General features: G+C 42.2%; 1 protein-coding gene across 2 annotated transcripts in view; it reads left to right on the forward strand.

Annotated features, from left to right (window-relative positions):
• Positions 1–19,870, forward strand: part of WDR70 (WD repeat domain 70) — a 422,360-nt gene that overhangs the window by 282,326 nt on the left and 120,164 nt on the right. For both annotated transcript variants that reach the window (XM_040338525.1, XM_040338517.1), the window contains exons 12-13: positions 4,473–4,557; positions 8,673–8,811. In XM_040338525.1, the coding sequence (XP_040194459.1) occupies positions 4,473–4,557; positions 8,673–8,811 (224 nt within the window). The remainder of the gene's footprint in view (positions 1–4,472; positions 4,558–8,672; positions 8,812–19,870) is intronic.

Consider the following 19,870-nt stretch of genomic DNA (forward strand, 5'->3'; position numbering starts at 1 on the left):
TGTTGTCGGAAATGTTGAGGTTCTGAAGCACAGTAGAAAATCCACCAAGGAATGTCTCAAATAGCAGAAATTGAGGGTTAGGGACTGACATAGACAAAGTCCTGATTTAAATTCCATCGACATGTTATTTGAGCATTTGAAAGGGCTGTTCATACAAGAAAACCTTTAAACTGGTCTTAAAGGCTAGAATTTTGCATGGAGGATTACCAAAAATGTTACCAAGTTGATGTCAGAAACTGGTGGCCATTTACAAGAAGTAAATTATACCACAAGAGAAATTACAAGCTTGGTGTCCTAAATTGTACTTGCTTTTCCCACAGTACACCACTACATCTATTGATATTTTTTGTTTCAATAACTAATTAAAATAGCTAACTTCTCTGTGTGTTTTTAATCAAGTATATATCCTTTATCTGTAGGCAGTGTTTAAATGAAGATCCAATGTTTGTTCAAATATCTTTTATAATAAAGCTCAAAATAGCTGGGTGGAAATGGAACAAAGTTTGATTTTCACAATGTATCTCTGTTCACTAATACCCTGTTTCTCCGAAAATAAGCCTTACCCCGAAAATAAGACCTAGCGTGAGTTTCTGGGATGGCTGCAATATAAGCCCTACCCCAAAAATAAGCACTAGTTAAAGTCCTTGTAAAAACATATAATCCGTTCTGTAAAAAGATTATATAATGTGCAGTATGTCTCCCTTTTGTGACTTTATTGGAAAATACCTTATTTACAGCACTGCTGGGCGCTCATGTGACCCGCCGGAGCTCTTCTCCTCTCCTCCCGGCTGATGTCAGCTGTTTTTTTTTCAATAAAACTTTATTAAGCCCCTACGCACTGCATTACTCAGAGTGGGGCTGACGTCATTGAGGATCTTGGCCCCTCCCTCTGCAGTATTTGGAGTGGGGAAAAAGAGCTCCAGCGGGTCACGTAAGCGGTAAGCGGTACTGTAAATAAGGTATTTTCCACAATAAAGTTCCACAAGGAGACACACTGCACATATTATCTTTTTACAGATTACATCATTTTATAAGGTCTTTAAACAAAGGTTTATTTTTGGGATTACAGAATTTCACAATGCTGACTCCAGAGCTGACAGGGGGAGAAACTTTTTTGTACATACCATAAATAAATAAGACATCCCCTGAAAATAAGCCCTAGTGTGTTTTTTGTAGACCGAATTAATATAAGACCCGGTCTTATTTTCGGGGAAACACGATATGTCTCCAATACAGAAAGGCAGTTTACCTCTACTATAGCCTTTTTCAACCTTCTCAGCATAGAGGAACCACTGAAATAACTTTCCAGGGTCCGTGAACCCGTATATCTACAGTTCACAGTACATTGGTGTCATGATCACTGGGAAGAATGCTCCTTACATTTGTGGTCGGTGGGAAGATTTCCCTCTTTATAGATAGACAAAAGATTGTTGGTGTCAAAGATTTCTCATTTGAGAGGCAAAAGTTTCTCAAGGAAGCCCTAGCAACTTCTGGAGGAACCCTGGATGAGAAAGCTTGCCCTATACACTTTAGAAGCTGCAGTATTTTGAATCACTATCCTCTACCTTCTTACAAAACCCTGCTATAGTTTAATAGCCTTATGCTTCCCACCTTCTTTTAGATTAGCATTATACGTTTTTATAACCGCTTAAGGACCACCGCGCGACTATTTACATCGGCAGAATGTTGCGGCTGGGCACATGGACGTACAGGTACATCCCCTTTAAGATGCCCAGCCGTGGGTTGCGAGCGCGCCGCCAGCAGCACGCTCACGACCCGGTCCTGTCCTCTGTGACCACGCCCACGGTACCCGCCGACCCGATCGCCGCCGGTATCCCGTGATCGGGTCACAGAGAGGAAGAACGGGGAGAGGTGAGTGTAAACAAACCTTCCCTGTTTTTCCCAGTGTGGCTGTCAGTGATCGTCTGTTCCCTGTGTTAGGGAACGACGATCAGTGACATCACACGCACAGCCACGCCCCCCCCACAGTAAGAACACTCCCTTAGAACACACTTAACCCCTACAGTGTCATTTACACAGTAATCCGTGCATTTTTATAGCACTTTTCGCTGTGAAAATGACAATGGTCCCAAAAATGTGTCAAAAGTGTCCAATGTGTCCTCCATAATGTCGCAGTCACGAAAAAAAATCGCTGATCACCGCCATTAGTAGTAAAAAAAAAAAAATATTAATAAAAATCCCATAAAATTATCCCCTATTTTGTAAACGCTATAAATTTTGCAAAAAAATATGTAGAAGAATACGTATTGGTCTAAACTGAGGAAATAAAACGTTTTTTTATATATTTTTAGGGGATATTTATTATAGCAAAATGTAAAAAATATTGCATTTTTTTTTTCAAAATTGTCGCTCTATTCTTGTTTATAGCGCAAAAAATAAAAACCGCAGAGGTGATCAAATACCACCAAAAGAAAGCTCTATTTGTGGGAAAAAAAGGGCACCAATTTTGTTTGGGAGCCACGTCGCACGACCGCGCAATTGTCAGTTAAAGCGACGCAGTGCCGAATCGCAAAAAGGAGCCAGGTCCTTTACCTGCATATTGGTCCGGGGCTTAAGTAAGCAAGCAAATTAATGCGCATTTTAAATGCATACAGTCAGGTGAAAGCGTAAGTGCATCCCATGGAACTTGTCATTTTTTAAATAACATTTTTATTTTATTTTTCACCATTAAGTAGAAATGCAGCATAAGGGTAGATAAACATGCTATAACAGTAGAAAACAATATGACAGACAATGAAGTAGGAGACACCGAACTGATTCTAGTAGGAGATCTGATATAGACCGATACGTATTCTTCTACATATTTTTGGTAAAAGAATAAGTTCCAAATATTTTGTGCTGATTGCTAAAAAAAATATAGAACAACAAAGAAAATCTAGAACAAAAAAATCCTGGGTGCTAAAGCCAAAGAAAAAGTACTATCTGTGGAAAAATCTTACCAGCAAGTGCTGTGGCAATGGTAAAGTGCAAAATATAAACACACAGATCCTTAATTGAATAAATTGAAAAAAGTGCAAACATGCAAAACATACGTGATAATCCAAATGGTGACACAGTACAGAAAAGAGACTATCAATGACTTATTGCATGATAAACAAAGACATGCATGGAAAATATAAAAGTCCAAAGTGCAAAATATTTGGAACTTTTTCTTTTTGAGATTCTTGCACATTACACACAATTTTAACAGCTCGGCACTATTTTTATACACAGTAAAAAATAAATGATTAATAAAATTAATCACAATATTTCCCATAAGGTATGGTTACACCTTTTTAAGCATTTTGTAGCAGTTGATTTATCACTTATAGTAGCGCGGTAATATTTCTATACACATTTATTTTTTACTAGTAATGGCAGCGATCAGCGTTTTTTTTTTTTTTTTTTTTTTTTTTTATCGTGACTGCGACATTATGGAGGACACTTCGGACACCTTTGACGCTATTTTGGGACCATTGTCACTTTTACAGCGATCAGTGCTATAAAAATGCACTGATTACTGTGAAAATGACACTGGCAGTGAAGAGGTTACCTGTAGGGGCGCTAAAGTGGTTTAGTGTTCCCTAATGTGCGTTTCTTACTGTAGGGGGCGTGGCTTGGCATGTGACATCGCTGATTGTCGTTCCCTATGACAGGGAACAGACGATCAGTGACGATCAGTGACAGGCTCACTAGGAAGCACGGGGAGGTTTGTTTACACTTGCCTCTCCCCGTTCTTCAGCTCTATGACCTGATCGCAGGACACCAACGGCGATCGGGTCTCGCTCACACGGTCACGGAGCTCAGGACCGGATCGCGTGCGACCCATGGCTGGGCTTCTTAAAGGGGACGTACCTGTATGTCCATATGCCCAGCCGTGCCATTCTGCTGACGTATTTAGTCGTGCGGCGGTCCTTAACTGGTTAAAGTGACACTTTAATTCCTACTGCATTATTTAGCTAGATATTAAAATGTTGAAAATTAAGAGGATTAGTAAAGCATCAAATACAGGTAAAATGAAAAGTCATTAAATTGATAAATTAGGACCATCAAATGTAAAATTTAAAACCGACCACAGTACTATTTGTTGGTGCCAACACATGTTGGTGACGAGTTTGGTTATAAAAACATTCATTAGGAAAAGGATAATGCTCCCTAATGTTACCAATACATGTCTCTTCTGTTTATGTTGGCTGCTGAATAAATCCAAAGAGGAGGGGTAATGGAGATGAGGAGGAGTCTGTGTTCTGATACATCAGAAATCAAGCTGGCAGGGCTGAAAACTGGAATATTAACTTTTTTAAATATAAGATTGACATAAAACAATAAATTGGGAAAGGAAAAATATTGCAAGTAAAAATGTAAAAACTTATTTTTTTAGGACTTTTATTTACGTTTCAGGTTTGTGACAGGGTCTCTTTAATATGCCTCTTCATCGATGCTAACTACAATTTATTTACTCAATGTTTTAGGGGATGATACACTTAAAACATGGGACATTAGGAACTTTAGGAATCCTATCCACATGGTGAACGGCTTGTCCAACTACTTCCCAATGTAAGTATCCCATTACTATTTAGTTTCTGGTTTGTGTCTAGTTTTTGAACAGTCTGTTTAAAACACATTGATATTAAACAATTAGTCATATGTACAGGAGAAAAACACAGAAGGTTGGATATTACATACAGCATTGTCTATTCTGATTTGTTCAGTGCACTGACTCTGTGTCATGGTTCTGGGAAGTTCAAACATAAGGAGGCTGCAGCATATCCTGTATCGCTTTCCTGGTGACTAAGATATAGTGTAAAATTTGGATAACTTGCTTATAATCCCCATGGATGAAATATGATCACTTGCAAAAAGACTACTAATTAGGGTTGTCCCGATACCACTTTTTTAGGACCGAGTACAAGTACCGATACTTTTTTTCAAGTACTCGCCGATACCGAATACCGATACTTTTTTTTAAATGTGTCCCCAAATGCAGCCATGTCCCCCACAGATGCAGCCATGTCCCCCACAGATGCAGCCATGTCCCCCACAGATGCAGCCATGTCCCCCACAGATGCAGCCATGTCCCCCACAGATGCAGCCATGTCCCCCACATATGCAGCCATGTCCCCCCACATATGCAGCCACGTCTCCCCATACCTAGATGCCGCCGCCGCCTAGTTAATCAGCGTGCGGGGAACATTACAGCTTTCATTAAAATAGATGTGTGTTCCCTGCCGCGCCGCGTATAGACACTCCCCTTACTCTGTATTGGACGGGTGATCTGCACTTTGATAGACAGATCTCCCGTCCCATCCCGAGCAAGGGGGAGTGTCTATACGAGACGGGGAACAGACAGCTATTCAAATGAAAGCTGTAATGTTCCCCGCACGCTGAATAACTAGGCGGCGGCGTTGCGGTGTGCGGTGGCGACGGCGGGGGGGGGGGGTAATATCGGATCTGGCATCGGGGGATTTGCGGGAGTACAAGTACTCCCGCAAATGCTCAGTATCGGTCCAGATACCGATACTGGTATCGGGACAACCCTACTACTAATAATAATCGTAAAAATTATAATATAATTTTGAACTCGCCATAAAAGCCTTTTCTTGGAGTCCATTGAGGGGCACAGGAATTCAAACTGTTGGGTTATACTGCCACTAGAAATGAGCTCAGGTATGTTCAGATTCTAGTCCAAACCCATTTCATCTATCCTTCCAAGAAGCCTTTTGCTGCACTCTGTCAATCATAAGCTGTTGAGCTTGCTGGCCTGGGTCTTCCTTGGCCACTTATGATTGACAGTGTGCAATGACAACTTCCTGGCAGGATAGCGAAAGGTGTATTCAGACTAGTATCTAAACACGCCTGAACTCATGCCTTACTGCCGCCTAAATGAGGATCGGACACTAACAAACCAAAATTGTAGGCCTGTCCAGGATAACCCCTTCTTCTTCCACCATGCCTTTTTTTTGTAACCAACAGTACTAAGAGCTTGAACATAAATGCAGAGGAGCAGGACCTTTCTCCCTCAGTGGACTCGAAGAATAAGATTTTTAATTTAATATAAAAATCCTTTTTTCTTTCTCATCCATTGAGGGGATAAATCTAGATACTGTGACATCCAGAAGCATTCCAACTGGTGGGTAACATAGCAACAACTGCTAACATGTCTATCAAAGAACTGGGGACCACCAGTAGCCCATGAGCTGCTTAAAGGGCCAAAGCCTAAATCTGATACCAGATGAGGGGAATCTTTTTAATATGATCATAGGGAGAGCATGGAGTAACAACCTGATGCTCAAGTCCTAGATATTAAGGTCACAACCAAGGGGGAATTACTCCCATACGGAAAGTAACACCACCTGAACCAGCGACAAGATGATCATCCAAAAAACTACCAAAAATAGGTCAAATCACAACAAGTTACCATGGCGGAAGAGCAGGACCCAAAAACTGGTTTGGCCCACAAGAAATGTGTTTTAGCTCCCACAGGAACAGGTCTCAAGAAGGAACTTAATACAACAAAAATCCTAGGATGATAGACCAGAATGGAAAGTGTTAGATGTGAGACTGAATCAACCTGAGGACGAAGCTAGTACAGCTTGTCTGGCACTTAAGGAGTGCCTCTGTAACATTCCAAAAGGTGTCTGCGTAAGAATCTCCCTACCTATCCCTGACTTTAAACTAGAGGTCTAAGAAAACTCCTGGTCCCCCAGTCCATCAAAGTATCAACAGCCCTAAAGAAAGGAACAGGAGTCGTAGCCATTCTGATAAGAGCTTTCACCTAATCCCTTGTGGACAGGTCCTACAAAGTCATCCAGACATATTCTGTTCCTATCAGAGGAGATATGCAGCAGGAGACTAGTTTGTTCTCTCTGCTAACATTCCAGGGAGACACAACATTTACCTCCCACACAGGATCTGAGGCACACCGCAGAAAATTTCCTAAAGGCACTCACTGTGCACGAGGCTAGTATTTGTGGTATTGTCAAGCACAGGAACTAGACCACCTGTCCTGTTGCAGGAAAGCTTCCAATCCTTATCAGTGGTGAAGGCATGGTAGCACCTAGAGGGTGCCCAATGAAGTCCGATCCAGGAAACCTCATAAAGGCAGTTTTCACCAAAATAAAAGGCATTACCTGTTGTGCAGAGTCAGGCAGTAGTCCCAGGGATGGTGGTTGTCCATTGGGTGAAGCCCTCTGGATACATGGAGCAGTAACTGTTCCAGCAACTTGAAGAGGCTGAATATTTGCACCAGGGGCTCTCATTCTTGGAGAAAGACCCATTGGACTGCTCGGAAACCTGCAACAACGGAGAATGGAACTCAAAAGGACTGGGGAAAAAATAGGACAAGGAAACCCAGGAAGAACAAGGAGGAATAGTGAAAGGGGGCACCAGAGGCAATTTATTATCCTGTGAGCCTAAATGAATGCCCTCTGCACTTGAATGCCAAAAAAAAAAAAATACCTAAAGACCCATTCAGGTTTGATGGGGGGGGGGGGGGTCGGGGGTTAGCTGCACTCTAACTTTGAACCCTATGGGCTATCTGAGGGTCAGGTCCTGGGGGCATGAAGGCATCTACTGCAGAAGAAGAATGGGATTCAGCCGAGCTCTCCCTGGACCTTCTACCTTGAGGCAGGAGTATACTCTGGCTTGTCGTTGCATTCCTGATCACAGTACCTAGTGTAGGACCAAAAAGACAAAGTCCCTCAAGGGTAAAGTGAGTAAGATGCTATTTGGAAGTGGCTTTAGCTTCCCAGCACCTTAAGAAAAGTGTTCTGCATATCTGTATGGACATCAGACCCATATGCTTTTGCAGCAAGCCATCACAGCTGAAGTACTGGGGCTTCAGAGGTTTGTTCTAAATTGGGGGTCTATACAGACAGTGGGCAGATTTATTTATTTTTTTGTTGAGGGACTTAACCCATTCTTCCATGGTTTGGATTAAGGTCACTGCCAACATGGCTAGGAGTGAAAAACCTGCTAGATTAAACTGAGATTTTAAAGTGAGATTCTAACTGCTAGTCAGTCATGCCTTTTACCTGTCTGGTAGTGTTCCCTTGTAAAGGGGAAAAGTTCTAACACACTCTCAGGTGGGGCTCAGGACACTTCATGGTTCTTTGAGTCTGCATAGAGGAATATCTTGAATATCTAGCTGGAGCTGAGGGAAGGTATTTTCAGTTGTTGGAGCCCTGAAAGACCCAAACCTGGAGACGACAGGCTAAATATGCAGGATAGTATGCATCAATTAAACAACCCCTGGTGATTCTGAGATTACAGCGAGTCTGTGGAGCCTCAAGAACAGTCTATTAAGAGATGGACTGTAGGCACCCTCAGTCAGAGTCAGAGATGGTCACAGGAACCAATGGCCTGGCCTGTTCTAAGGCCTCGGGAATGTCAAAGGTAGACTCAGGTGATAGTGCTGGGGTGCACACAATTAGAGCCTCTACAGCCAATATCATTGTGGGGAGTTGGGTGAATCTGGCCACAAAGTTCCAAATTGCTTTTGAGGCCACGGACGACAGGGAAATCTTGTGATCTGTTTCCTTACTGTGCATACAATGGAGATAAATGGGACTTTGACTATGTAGATCCTATAAATGAATTGTTTTGACTGTTATTCATTTATTTGCATTACCTATGTCTGTGGATAATGTATTCCTCCCTTCATTTTTCCACAGGTCAGACTGTTGTTTTAGCCCAGACGATAAACTCCTTATTACTGGAACTTCAGTCAAGAAAGGAGAAGGTAGTGGCAAGCTTTTATTCTTTGACCTGGTGGATTTCAAGAAAGTTTATGAAATTCCAGTCACAGATGCTGTAAGTATTATTTTCATTATATAGGTGTAGCAAGCATATCTATATACAGTAGGTAAAGCAATGTTTTTTTTTTTAGATCTGTATGTTTTTTATTTTCTTAAAGGATGTGACACAGCATTGCATGGTTTTCTACCTGTACTGCAGATGATGCTTGTTTTTTCATAATAAGTGGATATGCTTAGTCTACTGGAAGAATATGATTACTAGAGGCTGATTGGAATTTGTATTCATCAGCCAGCAAAGTGGTTAAACGAACAGGTTTTATACAAGTAAATGGCGCAAAACTGAAAACCAAAAAAGTATCTTTTCGTGAACAAACAAAAAAGTACTGAATGAGCATACAATTATATGCACAAAGAGGCAACAAGTCCACTCTTTGTGAAAAAGTCAATGAATTATGCACATAGGCAGTGCAGGTGCAGTATGCTGGATGGTAATATAAATGGGATATGGTGTGGGAGGGATGAAGAGAGGAAAGGGTTAAGTTCGCGCTCGCGGCAGCCATCCACGGGGGGAACAGAACTCATGTTCCCAAACACTGAAAACACAAGAACAGGAAGCGCCTCTGCATGCAGACTGTATAAAAAGTTTGACCAAATGGAAAGGTTTGTAAAAACACTCACATTTAAGTGGTAAGTTTGTGCATAAGGTCCCAAAACAACCAGGGTCATCAGTGCTATCTGTCTCTATGGAGCCGATGGATGTGCTCTCTCTGCAGTCGTCTCTGTAGCCACTAGATGGTATACAAGTAAATATAAAGTGCGGCGCAAGTGACATAATAATTAACCATAAATAATTGAATTGAAATATAATATATAAATTAAAAAGAGTCCATAAAGTGCACAAGTGAAGAAAATTCCAAAACGTGCTTCAAAAACAATGGTGACTGTAGTGAGATTATCTTCTTGAGATCAGTGACCCACAGGAAAAGAGATCCTCCACCAAAGACTAAGGATGGCCTCTCACCTCAGCAATTCGACCTGTGGCTAGGTCAAAAAGCATGTCATAATCCTCCAAGGTACAGATGGAATCAGCAACCAATCAACCAGCTATGAGTATCCCCAGATAAAACCAGCAAGAAGGTTCAGCAATCTCCCAAATCCATGGACCGGTAAAGGTAAATAACAAAAGAGAAGGACTAGTGCTCTCTGTATGCAACAAGTTTAGTCTAAAAACAGAACCGTAAAACAACTCACATTTGCTGACACTCTCAGCCGAGTGTATAGCAGACAGCGTGTCCCGGAGCTCGAGGCGTCCGGATAAGCAGCCGGCGTATAGGTCAGGGAGGAGTCACGTCGACGTCACCCGTCAGAGCGAGGCTTGAGGAGCAGAGTGTAATCCAGGCGAGGAGAGATGATGTCACTGGAATGCCCAACATTTCTCGACCTGGCGTGCCGTGAATGATGTGACGGCCGTGCTCATTTTTCAGGCTCTTGAGCCTGAAAAATGAGCGTGGCCGTCACGTAATTCACGGCACGACAGCTCGAGAGTAGTCACGCATTCCAGTGACATCATCTTTCCTCGCCTGGATTACAGTCTGCTCCTCAAGCCTCGCTCTGGTGTCCATACACTGCTACCAGGTGTATACCATCTAGTGGCTACAGAGACAGCACATCCATTGGCTCCATAGAGACAGAGAGCACTGATGACCCTGGTTGTTTTGGGACCTTATCGTGCACAAACTTACCACTTAAATGTGAGTGTTTTTACAAACCTTTCCATTTGATTAAACTTTTGATACGGTCTGCACCCAGAGGCGCTTCCTGTTCTTGTGTAAAACTAACAGCAGATAATTAAAAAAAAAAAAATATGTAAACGGCCAATCCACCGAAATGTAATATTTTAGATATGGCTGGAGCCCGATGTACTTGGTCTGCTCTTGACTTTTTTATATTTCTTGGTAACTGCAACAGAATGGTCTCCCTGCAATAATTCCTGGCTCCCTGGAATAACTCCTGTTCACCTGGAAGACTTGGGTCTTCCAGCCCACCGTTGTGTGGTATGGTTTCTCCTGTTGCAGTCTTCTTGTATAACGTGGGCAGCACAGTGGCTCCGTAGTAAGCTCTCATGCCTTGCAACACTATGGTCCTTGGTTTGAATCCCAACTGGGACACTGCATGAAGTTTTTATATGGGGTATTTTCAGGTGGAAACTGTTTTTTTCCCACATACCAAAGACATGCTGGTAGTTCAAATGACTGGTGTATAAATTGGCAGTAGTATGTGTTTGTATGCAAGGTAATGAATTGTAAGCTCCTTGAGAACATAAATTGATGTGAATGTACAATATTTAAAGCACTGTGTAAATTGTTAGCGCTGAATAAATACCTGTGGTAAATAATTAGGCCAGCGTGCAGACCCAGAACATTTGAGATATCACCAAAGAGTCCTTGAGAAATGTAAGAAATTATCGGATTGTTTAACACTCGAGCGTCTACCAAAACCTAAATAAGATAGACACTTTATTACAAGAAAGGTATTAGAAATAAAAAGACCATCTGTGTATGGTTAAGTAGATATGAATTTAAGAAAACAAGCAAAAAAGTAGAAAGGTAGGGTAAGAAGGCAGAACCAGTTGTTTGATCTACAAATGGCAGAGGGAGTTGGGGGTTGAGAGGGGGGGTTCCTGAAACCAAACCTTGCCCATCACTTTATGCGTACACACCATCACTTTATGTGAAAAAAACGTCATTTTTTGTGAAGTAAAAAACGATGTTTTTGAAACTTCAATTTTCAAAAACGACGTTGCCTACACACCATAGTTTTTTCACAATGCTCTAGAAAAGCGAGGTTACGTTCAGCACTTTTTTCCATTGAAGCTCGCTTCATAACTAGCTTCTGGGCATGGGCGGGTTTAAAAACGTCATTTTTGCTACACACAGTGATTTTTTGTGAAACAAAAAACCCTGTTTTGAAAAACGACACAAAAAATTGAAGCATGCTTCAATTTTTTTTGTCTTTTTTCACAAGACATAAACAACGTTTTCCCCCACACACGTTTTAAAAACGTCGGTTTTTTTCATCACATAAAGTGATGGTGTGTACGCGGCATTAGACTGCAGAGAATTGAGAATGATGTGACGACTCGGGAGATAATGGGGAGCTCAATAATACTTTCTATTCAGCAACAATATTTATCTATATCCTGTAGATTCGTTGTTTTGAAATTTCTCAGAATGGCCACTGCTTGAAGATGCTCCTCCACATAAATGTTATTGTTTAAAGATAACCAAAAGTTAATAAAGGAAGGTTTTAAATGCTTTTGTATTGTTGCATGATGAGCCTGCACTAGCCTATGTCCGAGGGTTTTTTTTTTTATCCATTTGGTGGCGGTATGTCACTTTTCATGTAGAAGGAACAAAACATGGTTGTTGAGGGATCACATTTTTCTTCAAAAATTTCTCATGCCAGACATGACTAAAACACCACTCTACTTCTACACGATTAAAGGTCAATTGGCAACAACTGGAAAGACCAACATTAAGAAAGTTTTCCAATAAAGTAGATGAAATCTACAATATGGAATATCTAAGATTTAGAGATGGGAGAAACTGGGCGGATTTTGAAGAGAAATGGAAAGATTGGAAAGGGTTTAAGTTTACGATGGAATATGCAGAGATGATGGATGCTTAACGATTTAATATAAGAACATCATTTAAAGACACGAGGTAGCACCCGCGAGGGATAGAGAAGGTGAAAACTTTTAACTGAGAGAGAGAGGTCGGGGGAGGGGATAGGGGAGGAAGGAAGGAAATTATTCCTTCATTTAGACATGAAATCGTAGAATCCGTAGGAGGATAAGAGTAACGGAAATAGAATATAGTAATGAGCAATGATGGAAATGACTATATATTTTGATAAAAGGAAAGAGGAAAAAAAGAAAAGAAAAAGGGGAAAAAACTATAGAGCTGAAGTGTCCACATCTATAGATTTTGCTGGCTACTTTGAAGAGACAAGCATCTTGTCTCACTTCGATGGCAAGTGGGCCTAGTTAAGAAAGGAATCTACAGAAGAAGCATAAACTGTACAGAAAATTCGACTTGCAAATTTGGAATGTGGGAGCATAAAGAATTGAAAAAAAGTAAGGTCTAAACAGGACAGTGATGTTTTCTGGAAATTAAGTTCCCTGGAAGAATTTTTTCGACAACCCCCAAGGCGAGATAAGAATTTAAAGCTTCAACAGTTGGCTTCTTGAAGACCCAAAAGCTCTTGAACAGAGATGTTTCAGTCTTGGATTATAACTAAGAATAGGCTGAATTGCTATAACCTGGCTTTTGCTGTAATGATTGTGGTTTTCAGTTATGGTTGATATTTGCTGCTCTATTTGCTAAAAATCATAGTTATATTTATTTTGCCATTGTGACTTTTAATGTAACTTCTTAGCAATTTGTGAATCCAGATTTTGGAAACCTCTGTGTAGGAGGTGGGATAGCAGCATTTGCCAACCTGGTTTGAGGGGAGGGGTTGTCTTCCTATACTACAAAGCCCATTTTGTACCCCACAATATCCTGACGGAATGTTATTGATCTCCCACTGAACAAATGAATGGGGAAGCAACAGTGTCACTTGTTGTGACATCCAGTCTCACAACCAAGCCTTTTTTTCCCCCAACAAGTAAACTTTTTATTGATTAACCAAGAAGGTGCAGATTAACCCCTTAGCGCCGACTGTATGCACATATGTGGCCTCGGTTTGAAGGGGTTATACCGGGGTAATGCCTGCGTTTTTTTAGAGCCAGTGTTTGACTTTTAGAGATAACAACCAATGCAGCTAAAAGTTATCCTAAAGCAGCGAGAGGGGACATCCCCCCCCTCCCGCCATCTTCTGCCACTTTTGCCGGGCCACCCGCCCCACCCGATCCACAATCCGACACTTTCACTGGCTAGGCTGAGACTAGAACAAAGCTGGAAACGTCTTTGATTTAGTCTCCTATGTAAAAACACGAAAGCGACGTCACAACGCCACTTCCAGTTTACTCGGTTGCCAATGGCGCCAATTAAAAAAAAATTACAGTATTTACAATCGCAGTTTTTGGCAATTTTTTGTTTTTTTGAATACTATTAAGTGAATAGGAGGGATTTGTGGTCTTTTAGACCCCCGATCCCTCCATAAAGAGTATCTGTCACCACCTACAGTATTACTGTCACAAGGGATGTTTACATTCCTTGTCACAGCAATAAAAGTGATCAGATTTTTTTTTTATAAAGGGACAATGTAAAAAATAAAATTAAAAAATAAAATGTATATTTTTAAAGCACCTTGTCCCCGCGTGCTTGCGCAGCAAAGAAAGCACATGCGGAAGTCGCGCCTGCATATGTAAACGGTGTTCAAATAACACATGTGAGGTATCGCCGCAATTGTCAGAGTGAGTGCAATAATTCTAGCAAAATACCTCCTCTGTAACTCTAACCTGGCAAACATAAAAATGTTTATCTCGTAACTAAAGTTGACGAACCAGTTCCCAGTCAAAGCCAGACTGCCACACCAACTGAAAGAAACAAAAATTGAAGTATACAGGAATAGGTATAGGGAACCAGGCATTTGGGGGGGGGGGTAGAAGGGAAGGATAAGGGACCTGGCAGGGAAGGGAAGAAGAGGAGAATGAAGGGGCATAAGAAGAAAAGAAAGGTTGGCTAGGATAGAGATAAGGGAACACAGGAACGGGGTGAGAAAGAGGGAGGGGATGAGCAGCATTAAAAAGGACGACGGCCATCTTACTGGGGCTGATTATCTAGCCTGGGAGGAGATCCAACATCCTCAATGGAGCCTCAGGAATCTATCCAAGCGTACCATATTTTGTCAAATTTCTGTTAGTATACGTAAGCTTATACAATGGTAAGACAGAGTTGAGAGCCAGGCAGTAACGGTTGGCGGGACAGCAGCTTTTTGGCAGAGAAGTATCTACCTGCGTGCATTAAAAGTGGCTTAACATACTAAGTATAACGTCGCAAAAAAGTTTAACAAAAGCCTCTTTGGTTCCAATTTGAGGGTTAGAGCACATTCAACCATACCTTTTAGCTTCCCTGCCTAGCTCTGCAAAAAAAAAAGGCAAGACATTTGGTAAGGGTGCTTTGCACCTGGTACCCAGTGGGTTGTAAGGTGATGGTAGCAGTGGGCTGGCCAGCAATGGGGGGAGAGCAATAAGGGACCTGGACCCAGCTAAGTATCTACACCAGGGACCTGTAGCAACACCACTGTTTGGAGACACCATATTTGTCTCTTATGATAAATCCATTGGGGGCCACAGGTTTTTAGTATCATTCATGAATCATGAGTCAGTTACCTAACCTTACAACAGCCATTTATACCAAAAAGACACTTGTAAACAAGGCCAAGATTGGCTTCTGCATAACGCCAGACATGTCCGCCTCTGGTGCTTATCTCTCTTAATCATGTCTCACACCGATGCATCCTCTGTGGAAATCCCACAGAGGAATTCCTCCTGATATATAAGAGTGATAAACACATCCTAATCTCTGTAATCAGTAGGTGGATTTGGCCTCTGAGTGAACCTGATCAGTAATGGAAGTAGAAAATGAAATGTTTTAACAAAAGTCTGTGTTTGTTTGACATTCTATATTAAATGGGTCTTTCCCTTGTGTCTCTAGTTGTCCGCATTGAACCCATTCGGCTTGTTACTGCCACTGGAGAAAATCCGTTTGTTTTATGAACTGATGTGCAGGCTTAGGTGTCTTTCAATGAGGTATCCGTATCTGGATATCTTCTGCCTGGCCCTGTCAGCACGGCATGGCTTATCTTATGCTGTTCCTTGCTATTGCTTGGCCAAAACAAAAAGGAAATTGTTATTTTATGTTTACTTTAACGGTAAGGAGAAAATAGTGCAGGTTTACTTATTGCATAGAAATTTTTGGTACCTTCTAAGATGACCTGTCCAAATAACAAGAAACCTTAAAAGACTAGTCTCCAGTATTGCCTGTGGTCTCCCTGCAGCTCATCTTTTCCCCATTACTGACGCATTAGTCCTTGTTCTGCATCGTGTCTCGTTATGAGAAGATCAACTTGGTAGAAGAACAAGGCTATCCTTCCCCATATAAGAGCTGCATTCCTGATGACCAGTTTTCTAAAAACTGGTGGGTGAATTTTTAACCGCTTGCTGACCACCCTACAGCACTTTTACTGATAACTGCACTTCCACCTGTGGGGGTGGGGGCGGGGTGCACGTGCCACCAGTGTGTCGCTTCTACTGTGATAATTCACAGCGAAAGCTGATCTAAGGGTGTCGGGCACTCAGTGTCCTTCGGCACCCGCTGATCGTCTGTAAACTACACAGAACAGGAATCTGCCTATGTAAACAAGACAGATAGTCGTTCTGACGGGGAAAGGGGATGGATTCTGTGTTCCTAGAATCCATCTCTTCCCCTAGTAAAAGCAGCACATATGGTACACAAAAAACTTACTAGGCACACCAATGACCCTTTGATCGCCCTGGATGTTTAGCCCCCTCCCAGCCAGTTTTATTACTACAGTAACAGTGCATATTTTTAGCACTGATCACTAAATTGGTTTCACTGGTTCATTCCTTTGATCTAAGAACAAAAAGTTACAATGTTTATAGTTGGCTACTAGAGCAGACAATGTTGTGAAAAGCTTGGCTGGCTGCCCGTTTTTTTTTTCTTTTGACAGCTGAGTGAGCAGAGAACTCTCTACACTTGTTAAGGCTCGATTCACACCTATGCATGTTGCTTTTGAGCGTTTTTGCAGTGCTTGCTGCGTTTTTTGACATGCGTTTTCACCATGATTATTACCGCGATTTGCGTTGTTGTTTTTTTAGCCAGTAATTTTTTATTTTTTTACATTTTCCTTTAACAACCAGCTATAAACAGGTAAAAAAAACGCAAATCGCGGCAAAATTGCGGTACTTGCATTTTGGATGCAGGTCCATTGAATTCTATTGCATGCAAAACGCTTCTTTTTGCAGGACAAAAAGTCCCTGACCCTTTCCAAAAACGCAGAGGCACAAAAAAAACATTGATGTGAACATGTTCCATTGGAAACCATGTTAAAAAATGTCCCTGCAAAATGCATAGAAAAAAGTATTGGTGTGAATGGAGCCTAAACGAATGAATCGGGAAATTCTGCATAGATATCGTGAGGGGGGGGGGGGGGGCGTTGAATCGAGATCACCATTTTTTTTTTTACGAATAATCGTGCAGCTCTAATCAGCATACATTGTTTATAAACACAATTTGCAATTTGATCGATCAGATTATATTACATGGTGGAAACAGAGGTGCAGTTAATTCTTCACAATCAAGAGTTATGATTTATTTTTACTGCAGAACAAACTGCATTGTCACCCAATGATGTGTATAAATAACTGCCAGGATTAGAAGGACTGAGGCCCCATACACACAAGGAGACATGTCCGATGAAAACGGTCCGTGGACCATTTTCATCGGACATGTCTCCTGGGAGCTTTTGGTCTGATGTGTGTACACACCATCAGACCAAAATCCCCGCGGACAGAGAACGTGGTGACGTAGAAGACACCAACGTTCTTAAACACGGAAGTGCAATGCTTCCACGCATGCGTCGAATCAATTTGACGCATGCGCGGGATTTCAGGACGCTGGTTACACGTCATAACCAGCGGACATGTCCGGTTAGGTGTACTAACCATCGCACATGTCCGACGGACATGTTTCCAGTGGACAAGTTTCTTAGCATGCTAAGAAACTTTTGTCCGCTGGAAACCTGTCCGCTAGGCCGTACACACGGTCGGACATGTCCGCGGAAACTGGTCCGCGGACCAGTTTCAGCGGACATGTTCGACCGTGTGTACGCCGCCTGAGAAGTAGAACTGTTTTTAAAAGGGAGGACTCAGAAAAACAAAAACTGCGGTGTTAATGGTAATATCCTACTAAAGCCGGGTACACACTCCAGTCGGAGGCGCTGTACTAACCATGCGCCAGAACACTCTAATCCGCACTCTCTGCCATTGGCTGAGAGCCCTGATCCGGAGTTGGTTGGCTGCTGGTTTTCCAGCATGCACGTCTTGCAGAAGAACGGGCAGCTTCGGACAGACCGACATACACACGGGCAGAATGTCAACAGGTATTTTCTGTAACGGCAAATGTCTCCCGACATTCTGCCTGTGTATATGGGGCTTAAAATGCATTCGGTATGACATTTTTTAAAGGGGTTGTAAAGGTAACATCCGAAATTGCGACCGCCCCCCCCCTCCCCAGCCCCTGTTTTACTTACCTGAGCCCCCGAAAGTCCCGCGCTCGCCCCCGTCATTCTCCTCGTTTCTGAGCCTGCCCGTTGATTGGCAATGCTGGATGGATTGAAAGCAGCGCAGCCATAGGCTCGCGCTGCTGTCAATCACATCAAATGACGTGGCGCGCCGGGCCGAGTGATAGAGTGAGCGGCAATAGCTGCCAGCTGTATCACGGGAGTATGCCTGCAGGAACTCAACACCATGCGAGCGAGCTTGCATGAAGGTGTTGAGTTCTTGCGGGGAGGAGCTGAGACAGCCGCCGAGAGACCCCAGAAGACCAGGTTCAGGGACACTTTGTGCAAAACGAGCTGCACAGTGGAGGTAAGTATAACATGTTTGTTATTTAAAAAAAAAAAAATTACTTTACAACCCCTTTAACAGTAAAGTCGATGAATCCGCCATGCATCAGAAAATGTATTATTTGGGACCAGATTTTTTTATTTTTTTGTGTTGTGTGGAAATAGATCTGTAATGTACACTGGAGATCGGCATTTTCAGAATGCCAATTTACTGCCCATGTCAATGTATGGTAATTATAGCTGTTCTATATTAAACACATTGCAGTGTATGTTTGTTGGCCCTTTAACTAGGACAGGATATAGACTGTGTACATACTTCTGTGTGACCTTGCCTGTCACTCGCTGTGATGCCAGTTACGATTTGATCCGGTTGCCTTGTATCGGGCTACACTGTACCTAGTGCAAAGCCTCGTTTAGCAAATGGATGTAAAGGAGCTCCGGCTTGCATGTAAATTGAAGAGCGTGCTGTCATCAGCGAGTGTCAGCCGCTTCCAGCCTTCATTGATCAGTCACAGTGTGACTGCACATTTCTCTGAATCACTATCGACCTGCTTCCTATCACTGTGCATTTCTGGAGAACACGCTTTTCCTTTTTTTTTTTTTTTTTGTCTTTCTAAAAGTGCTTTCATGTTTATTTGATAAGTGGATGTCAGAGAACCAGACTTCCTCCTAAAGCATTAAAAGCATTATAATGGGGGAGATTTACTAAACCCGGAGCGTGCAAAATCTGGTGCAGCTCTGCATAGAAACCAAGCAGCCTTCAGGTTTGTTAGTTTTTTTGCTTAAAGTGGCTTTAAAGCCAGAAGTTTTTTTTTTTTATCTTAATGCATTCTTTTTTTTTTTTTTTTTTGGATTTTCTATGCATTAAGATAAAAAACCTTCTGTGTGCAGCAGCCCCCCTAATACTTACCTGAGCCCCACCTCGATCCAGCAATGTGCACGAGTGCCGCAGCCGTCCGGCCCTCTCCACTGAGTGGCTGAGACAGAACAGATTGGCTGAGAGACCTCAGCGGTGGCGTTGAGTCCCGTTGCTGTCAAAGTCTGTTAGCCAATGAGGAGAGAGAGGTACAGGGCGGAACCTGTCTTTGTGTCTGAATGGACACAGAGCAACAGCTTGGCTCGGATTCCCTCATAGCAAGCTGCTTGCTGTGAGGGCACGCAACAGGAGGGAGGGGCCAGTAGCGGTAGCGGTGGGAGGGGACCCAAGAAGAGGAAGATCTGGGCTGCTCTTTGCAAAACCACTATCAGTATCACTTTAATTGAACAAGCTGTATGGCTACCATGCACAGCTGCTCCTGGTTTTGCACTCTTTGGTTTTAGTAAATCAACCCCATTGTGTCTTTGTATATAACTTGTTTATATTACTTTGGACAGGCCTTTATAATTATAAAATATTGTATACTGTATGCAGATTCCATTTTGAGCCAGCAGGTGGTGCTTTAGGTTCCTTTGCACATGTTTGCCTCTCTGTTTTTAGCTGCTCTGTGTTAAAAGAAATACTAAACACACAGGCCTAGATT

This window comes from Rana temporaria, chromosome 1, assembly GCF_905171775.1.
Source record: "Rana temporaria chromosome 1, aRanTem1.1, whole genome shotgun sequence".
In the NCBI taxonomy this organism is placed as follows: domain Eukaryota; kingdom Metazoa; phylum Chordata; class Amphibia; order Anura; family Ranidae; genus Rana; species Rana temporaria.